The sequence below is a fragment of the Octodon degus genome, unplaced genomic scaffold (genome assembly GCF_000260255.1).
Source record: "Octodon degus isolate 3935 unplaced genomic scaffold, OctDeg1.0 scaffold00077, whole genome shotgun sequence".
In the NCBI taxonomy this organism is placed as follows: Eukaryota; Metazoa; Chordata; class Mammalia; order Rodentia; family Octodontidae; genus Octodon; species Octodon degus.
The window spans coordinates 7,692,523-7,703,703 of NW_004524653.1; the positions used below are offsets into that span (position 1 = coordinate 7,692,523).

Below are 11,181 nucleotides of genomic sequence, written 5' to 3' on the forward strand. Positions count from 1 at the left end.
GTGCTGGGGGATTGAACCGCGGTCTCTGTGCTTTGCTAAGCTTAGCTTGTTCTAAGTAGGTGCTTTAGACCACTGAGCCATCTCACCAGCCCTAGGGCTTTTTATTCTTGCTAAGGCACTAAACTGGCCAAGCTGGGCTCAGGCTTGCCGCAGTCCTCCTGCCTCAGCCTCCCAGAGAGCGTGCTGATTCACAGGCGTGTGACACCCCACCTGGCGGCCAAGGACCTTCGAGACTGTCATTAGGTCTTCAGGGACCTCCCATAGGCGTGGCGTAAGCAGAGGTAGGATGAGCTTCCCAGGGGAACCTGTCCGCAGCCCCTGATCAGGGGTCAGGGCAGACGCCAGGGACAGGACGCTGAGCTCAGGCGCCTCAGGACAATGCACTCTGGGAAAGACACAGCTGCCTCGGCCTCCGCCACGCATGCGCAGCCCAAACCCAGCCACAACAGAACATCAAGGAACAGGCAGAGGGACATTCCACGAAACAGCTGTGCTGTGCTCGCCAGAAAAGTCAGAGGCAGCTGGGTGCGGCGTCCAGGCCTCCATCCCCAGCTCTGGAAGGCTGAAGCAGCAGGATTCATGTAGCTCAGCGCAAAGGTCCTAGGTACTGGGGTGGGGGGAGTCAGGGCTGAAGGGCTGCCCTGGAATGAAGAACTAAAGAGCCAGGGCAAGAAAATGCCCTGTGGGGTCCTCAGCTCTCTGCCCCCTCCCCTGAGAGGCTGCAGAGCTGTCAGGAAGACGGATCCATGCGCCAGAGAGCTCTGCACCAACCTGCTTCAGAGAAAATACTCTGCCTTAGAAAATGTGCACACAGCTGGGCGTGGTGGCGCACACCTATAATCCCTCCACTTGGGAGGCTGAAGCAGGAAAGTCACCAGCCTCTACTACATAATGAGACCACCCACTCAAAAGACTAAAAAACAAAACAAAATAAAAACAAACCAAAAAACCAAGCAGAAAATACATGCAAAGCTGGGTGTGATGGGGCACACCTATAATCCCAACACTCAGGAGGCTGAGGCAGGAGGATCATGGTAAATTTGAAGCCAGCCTGAATTATATACAAGCGAGCCCCTGTCTCAAAAAACAAAAGCAAAAAGGGAAAAAAAGAAAAACATGCAAAAATAATTAGCAGTAAAATGCTGGGAGGGAATTCAGGGTTAGAGTTCATTACCATGTGCAAGGCCCTGGATTCAACCCCAGTACTGAGGAAAACAAAACAAAACCATGAAAAAGAAAAAGATATCTAGCAATAAAGGATATTGTATCTCTAACTTATTCTCAAATATTTCAGAAACAGTGAACAACATGCAAGCATATGGGTAATAAAATGTTGCCAAATGGAAGAATCTGAATGAAGGGCCCAGGTTGATTTTTTTTTTTTTTTTTCCATTTATGTGTTTGGTACAGGGTCTCACTATACAGCTCGGACTCGTAGTGATCCTCCTGTTTTCAGCCTCCCCAGTGCCCACTGCGCCTAGCTATTACAATTCTTGGCAGGTGAAAACTATTTCAATAAATAGTTTTATTTTGAAATAAACAGTAGGGGGCTGGGAACATAGCTCAGTAGAATAAGCGCTTACCTGGCAAGTGCAAGGGCCTGAGTTCAATTGCTGGTTCCACCAGAAGAGAAGGGGGGGGCTTACAACCCAGGTATAGCACCATACACCACAAACCCAGCTACTCCGGAGACTAAGATAAGAGGATTGTGAGTTTTGAGGCCAGTCTGGATAACTCAGTGCAATTCTGCCTCACACTGAAAGAGACAGAAAGGGGGAGAAAGGAAGAGAGAGACAAAAGCTAGGAAAGAAGGAAGGGAAAAGAGACTTTTTTTTTTTTTTTTTTTTTTTTTTTTTTTTTTTTTTTGAGACAGGGTCTTGCTTTGCAGTTCTATCTGGACATGAGCTCGTAGCCTGGGCTGATCTTTTTGTGGAACTGGGGATTGAACTCAGGGCCTTGTGCTTGCCAGGCAAGTGCTTATTCTACTGAGTTACTGGGGCTCTTGAACATACAATGATCGTCCTGCCTCAGCCTTCCCAAGGCTGGGATTAGAGGTCTGTGCCACCACACCCTGCCTAGAGACAGATTTTTATTTATTTATTCTTTTTTTGTGTGTGGTACCAGGGATCAAACTCAGGACCTTGAGCTTGCCAGGCAAGCACTTATTCCACTCAGCTATCTCCCCGGTAAGAGACAGAATTTTTAAGAAGTATAAAAATAGCTGGAGGGCCAGGAAGATTAGTGGCTTAAGCACCTGCCTGGAAAGCATAAGGTCCTGAGTTCCATCCCTCGTATGAAGAAAAAAAAAAAAGCTGGTGTGGTAGTGCATACCTGTACTCTCAGCACTCAGGAGGCCAAAGCAGGATTTTCATAAGTTTGAGGCTGGCCTGGGCCACACAATGAGCTCAAGTCTAGCCCAAATTAGCTAGTGAGACCCTAGTCTCAAAAAAACCAAGAATTGTAAAATTAAATCCTCCGTCCTCCTTCCCACCTGTCTCCTTTGCCCTGCCTTTATCTCCTGGAAACCCCCCACCCCACTAGGGAACCCTCTGTCCTAGGCCTCCAAGTGTCTGCTGGGATACACACCTGTCCTACCTTCTCCCTCCCTCCTGGTTCCCCGGTCTCTTCCCGCCCAGCCCTGTGCCAGGGGCCATGCGCAACCCTCCCAAATGCTCAGGGTGGCAGCTCTGGGCCAGGCTGTGTGGGCTCCAGTCCATGGTCCATCCCAGGAACTGCAGCCCTGGGCTAGACTCTGTCACTTGTGGGTGCCCCCTCCCCTCATCTCTCCCAGTGGCTGGGGACCCTTTGTACCCAGGGTGAAGCCAGCTGGCATCGCACCCCCATGGGGCCCAAGGGGAGGTAGTTCCATCCAACCTGGCCTTGTTCTCTCCTCCCTGGTCCCAGGTGGCTGCCCCCTTGGCCGCAGAGGAATGTCGGCCTCCAGCCTCAGCCTGGATTGTAGTCTGCCTGCACCTCCCTGCAGCCTTGGCCTCTCTTCCCCTCCTGGGAAGGTGGCGGGGAGAGTGGCTTGTTTATTTGCTTGCTGTTGGTTTACTGGCTTCCCAACCAGAGCGAGGGGCCTGGCTGCCCTCGCTGCAGGTCCAAGAACAGGGCCAGGCCCAGATCTCAGCAAAAAGCCTGGGGCGTGGACGTTCCCTCTTGTGTCCCAGGAGGAAGACCCTGCTGCCACCCATTTCACACAGGCAGGGGCAGCTGCGGGAAGGGGACAGCCTCGTGACTCCGGGACCAGGGCCTGGCCGGCAAGGTAGACCCAAGCCCAGGCACTGATGACCTCAGGCGAGCCTGCTTGCCCAGAGGCCCATGCCTCAAGGAAGGTGAAGTCACTCGCTTGCCACTGTCAGCACCTACTATGGTGGATGCCACAAAGACGCAAAGACGACAGGGACTGGGACACAGTAGGCCTTCAGCCAGCCACTGCCCAGCCCCCACCAGTTCCCTAACTTCCCTTCAGGGAGGCCAGCCACAATTTGGCGATTGTTAGAGAACTTTTTTTTCCTTTTGGGAGGAAAGCTGCAAGTCATTAAGGGCTGCTCCCGGCCTGCGGGTCACCATTTCCTGTTTAGAAGAAAGAATCATCTCTCCTTTGGAACACGGACTCCCCCCAGCCTGACTCGGGCTGCGATGGGACCCGGCTCGGCAGCCCGCAGGAAACTGGCACCTCGGCACCTTTTGTGCTCAGACAGGACGCTCATTTTCTCCCGGCCCCAGGAGGCCCCAGAGGTGAGGTCACCACCACCGTGCCAGCCTCGGCAGCCGGGAGTGAATTGCCCCCACCTAGGCACAAGCTGGGGGTCCTCCCATCCTTGAGGAGGAAGTTGAATGACCCCTACCCTTTGGCCTGGCTTCTCACCCTCCTGGCTCCAGCCAGCCAATTTCCTTGCATCAAAGGCCATTTGGTACCCAGCAGCCAGACAGAGGTGTGGGCCCGCCTGACAGGGAGGCCGCCCCAGAGCCCTTGGGAACAGGAAGGACATCCTCTCCTTCGGCTGGGGCTGCCAACCCCGCCCCACAGAGCTGCAGTGCCGGGCCAGCCACCCCAGCTATCTAGTTGATGAGACCCAGGAAGCCAGCTGGAGTGCGAGTTGCAGGGAGCTTGTACGGGAGCAGGGCTTGCCCACAGGGCCGAAGCACCAGACACTGAGGCCAGAACCCTCTAGTCACTCAGGACTCCAGGCCCACAGGATGTTTCCAAGGACAAGATACTCGGAAATATCTAAGCTCCAGGAATGCTGGCCCCTTCCTCCATTCCCAAATGCCTTCTAAAATACCTATCCCTAGTCACCCCGTGAGGCTAAGGCAGGCACTGTAAAACCTAACTCAATCTGAGTTTGATCCCTGATACCACCAAAACAAAAAAACCCCTCAAAATCAAAAAATATTTTAAAGAGCTGGGTATGGTTGCTGTGACAACAAAAGGAAAAACCCATCCCACAAGACCAGGTGCAGACTTCATAATAAATTAACACTTTATTGAATATCAATAAACTGTACATATAGCTATACAAAATGTTCCCTTATAGAAAATGTTGCTTGAAATATAAATACCAGTGTACCTTTAAAAATGTAAACATCTTCCTCCCAGGCCCACCTGTTGGGCCCCCAAAATAGTTCTGGGAGACACATTGGTCAGGCTGAAGTACCCCCACTTGGCCCCTGACAAGTGATGGCCATTACTCACAGTCCCTTTTGAGACACTGTTAAATTGCCCATGAGACAGGTGTCACCATGACAAACAGGCTGAAATAGCTGCCCAGGCCCAGGGGCATCTGGAGGTCTAGACACGTCTGTCCTCGTGTCCCGAAACTGCCCCAGAGGCGGAGGACGCACCCGGAGTGGGCTATTGCATAGTCAGTCACACCTTGAGGAAGGTGGCCTGAGGGCTCCTTGGGGAAGATGGAGGTAGGGGTGTGGGGTCCCCTGAGTGGGCTGGGAGCTCCCAGGCAGGCAGGCAGTCAGCTTCTGTCCAGCAATGAAAAGCTGCTGTATCCAAACAGCTCTGGATACACAAGCCACAGAGGCCTGCACAAGAATGCTCCTGTTGCGCCCCACACGGCCGCCAGGAGGAGGACACAGGCAGCGGGCACCGAATGCTTCTCGGTGCCCCCCTTAGGCCCCTAAGTGGAGAGAACAGATCAGAAGGCGGCTTCACCAAAGTCCTGAGTGTATGCCGGATGTAGCCTATTGGTTTTCGGAAGGGAGTCCCATGGGAGCAGGAGGATGGGCTCCTTCCTTCTGGAATTGGGGGGCAGTGGGGAGTGCCGGGAGGTGGGAGGTCAGTGGGGACCCCCCGAACAGCCGGATTCCTGGTGCTTGTGCAGCAGGGACATGCGGGAGAAGGTGCGGGAGCACGTCTTGCAGCGGTACTTCTTCACGTCCGAGTGGGTCTGCAGGTGGGCTCGCAGGTTGGAGCGGTCGGCAAAGGCGCGGCTGCAGTGGGAGCAGGAGAAGGGCTTCTCTCCTGGGGGCAAGAAGACAGGAAGTGAGGCCTGGTGGGTAGTGGCACTCCCTGTGGTGCCAGCCTCCCCCACCCCCTCCCGAAAGCCTCCATCCTACTAAACACAGACTGTGCCCAAGGCCGGATGCTGACTCTGGGAGCCAGCTGCTTCCTTGCCTGTGACCCGGGGCTGTCCCACCCCACGCAGAGCAGTGTGGCTGGAGAGGAAGAAAGATGTGGCCACAGGGGAGGTGCTCAGGGAGCAACGCTACTACTGTCATTTGCTTTTTTTTTTTTTTTTTTTTTTTTGTCTTTTTGAGACAGGGTCTCGCTATGCAGTTCAGGCTGGCCTTGAACTCACTTTGTAGTCTAGGCTGGTCTTGAACTCCCAATGGTCCACCTGCCTCAGCCTCCATGAGTGCTGGGATGACAGGCATGCACCACCATGCCTAGCTGTCATTTGCTTCTGTGGTCTTTTTTTTGGGTCGGAGGGTACCAGGAATCAGACTCATGGGTCTTGCTCTTGCCAGGCAGGCGCTGTGCCACTGAGCCATACCCTGGGCCCTTCTGTGTCTTATTTGAGCCAGCAAAGGGAGGCACAGAACTGAAGGGGCGCGTTCTTTCAGGTCACCCAGCAGGACTCCCAAGCCCTTGACTTTAACCAGCAGACAAGGGCCTCCTCCTGGTCAAGGGAGGCTGTGGCTGGCCTTCCTCTTATCAGCCCTGGAGTCATTCCCAGATTTACTTTGGAGACAAAGCTTAAGAGTCAGTCTTTAAGGTCTCCCTGCCCCCACTGGAGCAGGTTAGACCACTCCTCTGAGCCCCGCCAAAGGCCAGCTGCCCCAGGAACAAGGCCTGCAGCACCAAATCCCACATCTCCTGTCCCTATCAGAGATGAGTCGCACAGCGCCAGGAGCCTCTGAGCCCATTCCAACCCCAGCCCCAGGACCCCCAAGGGGCCACAGAAACTTGCAGACCTGACACATCTGCCTGGTCGTGCAATGTGAGGAAGTCTTGTGTGTGGGGTAAAGTATACAGTAAGTGCCCAATAAGTGCCAAAAAAAAAAATGAACAAATCTGCTTTTTAATTTTTTTTTCAAATCTGCTTTTTTAAACAACAAGGCCTAAGCCAGAAGTGGTGCATGCCTATAGTCTCCACACCTGGGAGGCTGAGGCAGGAGAATCACAAAGGGTTTGAGGCCAGCCTGGGCTGAATAACCAGACTGTCTCAAAAAATCCAGACTCCCAAAAAAACACAAACAAACAAAAAAGCTAGGCGTGGTGGCACATGCCTGTAATCCCAGCACTCTGGAGGCTGAAACAGGTAAATTCAAGGCCAGACTTGGCTACATAGTGAGTTCAAGGCCAGCCTGAAGTACATAGTAAGAAAGAGCCTGTCTCAACGCTGGGCATGGTGTCACACACCTGTAATCCCAGGGAGGCTGAGCCCGGAGGATCCTTGGGAGTTAGAGGCCAGCCTGAAATGCATAGAAACCTGTCTCGAAAACCCCCCAAACAAGCAAGGTCTCAGAGAAGGCTCATTCCTCAGTCACAGTTCTCCTAAAAACAGTGACAATGTTTTTCTCAGGGACACACATTTTCCAAAAATAGGTCATAAACAGTAAGTCAAACATCTATAGGAGAGCTCCTGCCACATGCCAAGCTCTAGAATACCGAATTTCTGGGTGTGGTGGTGCATGCCTGCATTAGGGAGGCCGAGGCAGGTGGATCATTGTTGAGTTTGAGACCAGCCTGGACTACAAAGTCAGGTCAAGGTCAGCCTGAACTACATAGAGACCCTGTCTCAAAAAGAAAACAATATCCTTCAAAGAGCAGCCTCCCTGCCTCAGCCTATGTCATAGACCAGGCCACCTGCTAAGTCCCAGCATGGGTGCTCAAGAACTGATGATGAGGTCCGGCCCCTGAGGGTACCGTGAGGAGCCAACCCAGCCACCATTCGGTAGGACCCTATTGAGCCTCTGGGGTGGGCACAGGTGCAGACCAGGAAATCACCTCAATCGATCGGGGCAGGAGCCCACTAAGGGCCTGAGGGAAGGTCACCAACCCCCTGCCCTGTGGGGCCCTTCCTCCAGGCCCCAGCTCCTCCTCGTCCACAGCCCCCCATGAATGCAGGGGGACCACAAGGGCTCGGGAAGAGGATGGAGCCATCTGTGAGGCGGGGGGGGGGGGGGGTAACAGGGGCACCCCCCCCAGTCGAGCTCACAACATGCCTGGGCATGAAAGTGGACAAAGAGGAAGGAGACCCTTGAGGCCGTGGCGGTGTGGTGTGCAGAGGGGGACACCCCACCCCCCCCCGCCCCCACCCCCCCCCGTCTCTCACCCCCAGACGCCTTTATGGTACTCATGGCAAGTGTGAAATCGGCACCAGGGCGGCGGGGACAAAGGCCGCTGAGGGGAGCACTGTACATGTGATACCCCCAGGATTAAAGGGCCCTGCACGCTGCAGCCCAGCAGCTGCGGCCGAAACAGGTGCTGGGCACCACTGCCCCATGCACCTGCTCTGCACCTCCCCACCCCCACCCACTGGGCCCACCATTAAAGCACACAATGGGCGTCAATGGGGACAGTCAGGGTGCATTTCAACAGGGTTTTGTGTCTGAGCCGTGCCTTTACATTAAAATAATGTCCTGGGAGGGGCGGGCAGAGGCTGGGGTCCCCCAGAGCGTCCTGAGGGTTTCACATCGCTCCAAAGGCTGGGGCGGGAAGGGAGGAGAAAGCCAGGCCCTGTGCAGAGAAACACAGAGCTGTGGGCGAGTAGTGAGGGCCCTACAAGGCCTGCAAAATGCCAGCCTCACGAAGACCCTCCAAGGCCAGCCAATGGGATAGGAAACAGCAGACCTCTGGATCCAACCTGGCAAGCAGCCCAACCCTTGGGCCACCTCCCACAAGCTGTTCTCCTGGATCAGCCTCAAGGCGGGAAAACCCTCCAGCACACTTAGCACTGCATTGGTTTTTTTTGTTTGTTTGTTTGGTTTTTTTGCAACCCTTTAGATGATGCAGCTGTGTTTCTTGCCAGCAAAATCATTCCCGGTCTGCACAACAGACCTGGGTGGTGCTGGGGAAAGCAGCTCTGAGAAGCTCAAGGCCACAAGAAATTATCATAAAGGGACTATGACTTTTCAGGCTCAGCCTATAAAGCATGCAATACCATAATCCCCTGAGACTCTGAGAAGGTACGCAAGGCCGCAGAACATAGCTGCACAGCAACTACTTCCTACTACCACTTCTGAGTTCACCACCAAGTATCAAGCACACTTGTTTTTTGTTTTTCTGCTTGGTTTTGTTTCGTTTTTGAGACAGGGTCTCGTCTGTAGTCCAAGCTGACCTTGAGCTCACTAGGTAGCCCAGGATGGCCTCCAACTCCAGGGGATGCTCCTGCCTCAAGCTCGTACTGGGATTACAGGTGTGTGCCACCACACTCGGCTACACCCAGCACTTCGCCCTGAGGTTTTCAAGCAAGTCTTTTACTGAACTTACCCAGAAACTCCAGCAGGTGTTCTCATGCCCATCATAGAGATGGGAAAACAGACTTGGAGGAAACACCGCCTGAGGTCTTATGGTCTCAAAGCTGCCCCTCTGACACCCTGGGAGGCTGGGAAGGGGCTGAGGGAGGTGGAGCGGGCAGGGTCTTCTTACACCTGGCCAGAGCAGCGAAGTGTGGGCTGCACTTTACCTAGCCCTCCATCCACAGCATTTGGCTGTGGAACTGTGGAGCTTCAGGAACCAGCTATGGTGTTTGGCATCTGCTTAGCAGATGAAGGAATGAATGCTCCTGCCACACATTCTGAAAGGACCAGGACCTGAACCTGAACTAGAAAGGGACTTGGAGCCCCTGTGTCCCACAACTTGGAAGAGCAGAACATGAGAAAGACCAGAATGCCCGGTGCTGGTGGCAGCACCAGGGAACAGAACACTCACCGGTGTGGGTCCGGACGTGGCCCTGCAGCAGCCAGGGCCGGGAGAAAGCCTTCCCGCAGGTGGCACAGACACAGGGCAGGGTGTGGCTCCGGATGTGCATCTTGAGGGCGCCCAGGCTGAGGTATTCCTTGTTGCAGTATTTGCAGTTGAAGGCCTTGCGACACTGGAGGTCCTTGGCCATAGAGAGCCCAGCCAGCTGCTTGGGCAGTTGGCCCAGGCCTGGGAAAGCAGCACAGGCCTCGGCCTCCAGGGAAGAGGTCGAGGCGGAGGAGAAGGATGAAGGAGCTGGCGAGGGTGGGCTGGGAGGCTGGGAGCCTTTCCCACTGTCCTCATCAGACAGCGAAGTCAGCTCTGCTGCCTTGGGGCTCGGGCTCTCCTGGGGCTGCAGAGAGGCCGGGTGGAGCGGCTGCAGGGAGGCCGGGCGGAGGGGCTGAGTCAGAGGCACCAGGACAGAATCCCAGATGAGCGTGGGCAGAGAGGCTGTGGGGTTGAGCACCTCCGGGGGCGGGATGGCTGCTAGCAGGTGGGCCTGGTCATAGGGCTGCTGGAAGGTAAGCTCTGAGACACAGAAAGGACAGGGTCAGACGTTCATTAAAATCTTTCAGTCAACAAACACTACTCCATTGAGGAGGGCTGGGGGCTGAGTGGGGGCTGGCATTCAATACTTGACAGATTAGTAGACTTCTGAGAGGTCAGACCAGGTTCCTCCTCGCCCAGGTCACCGATCTGAGTCTCTTACAAGGACCCTTCAGGTCCCAGGCCAACTCGCCCGGTCTTTTGCAGGCCTCCGCCTTCCGGAGTCACCCAGCCCTCAGCCAGAGGCGTTACCCCTGCCACCCTAGCCCCCAGTGTTCTCAGCTGAGCCTCCCCCGACTCATGCCCGGCTCGCACCCCTCCCCCAGCCCTCTGGACTCCGGACTCTTTAACAGCCACCGACCGCGGGCTCTCCTGGCACGAGCCTCCTTTCCCGTCTACACTCGCCGAGCTGCTTGTCTCACAACAGCCAGGGACTCACTGCAACTACATAGTCCTCCCCCAACCTCTAAGACGCGGGACAGTGAGCCACCTGCTCCGCGTCTCTGGGGTCCCGCCTCCTCTCTCCGGGTAGAACTTCAGCTCGATTTGGTCCCCGGCCCGGCCCCCCGGAGGTCCTCCCAACGCAGTCTTAACTCGTATCTCCCGGTGCCCAACACCCTCCACTCACCCGGAGAGGAATCTTGCAGCTCGCTGTAGTTGGGCTTGCGGTTGGGGTCAGTGGGCTTCCTGACGAGGAAAGAGCGCGGCATGATGTCTGAGGCACCCGGGATGCCGAGCCACAAGGAACTCTGCTCACGAGTTCGCGTATAAGCGGCGTAAGTCAAAAGGGGCCGCCACCTCCTTTAAGTAGCTTGCTGCGTAGGGTGGGACCAGGGAAGCCACGCCCTTTTGTCAAGGCTGCACCAGTCACAGGCGTTCCTCCGCCCGGAGGCCACGCCCCAAGCAGGTGCGCCGGGCGCGGGCGGGGCTCGTGCCGCGTGGCGTTGGGTGCCCGGGGCTAGCATCTCCCAAGTCTTGCTACGATCCCTGCGCCTCGAGACCCCGCGGCCTCCTGTCGGACCGAGCGCTACGCCAGACGCAGGGAGCCCCCGGGAGGCGGGACCCCAGCGCGGCGCTGCGCGACGCGGCCTGAGGCCCGCGTCTGAGCTCGTCTAGCGCCCCCTGGCGCCGCGCGCCGCCTTTCCTGAACACCTGACCTTCGCCAAACCTGCCTTGGCCTGGGGCTTGGGAGAGAACGGAAATTTCCTCTG

The 11,181-nt window shown here is 55.7% G+C and overlaps 1 protein-coding gene across 1 annotated transcript; it reads right to left on the bottom strand.

Annotated features, from left to right (window-relative positions):
• Window positions 1-4,487: 4,487 nt before the first annotated feature.
• Window positions 4,488-10,731, bottom strand: Snai1 (snail family transcriptional repressor 1). The gene is made up of 3 exons (XM_004636108.2): window positions 10,599-10,731; window positions 9,395-9,952; window positions 4,488-5,479 (listed from the first exon to the last, which is right to left on the bottom strand). Exons 1-3 carry the CDS (start codon window positions 10,678-10,680, stop codon window positions 5,295-5,297), a joined length of 825 nt encoding a protein of 274 aa, XP_004636165.1. The 5' UTR covers window positions 10,681-10,731; the 3' UTR covers window positions 4,488-5,294.
• Window positions 10,732-11,181: the final 450 nt, after the last annotated feature.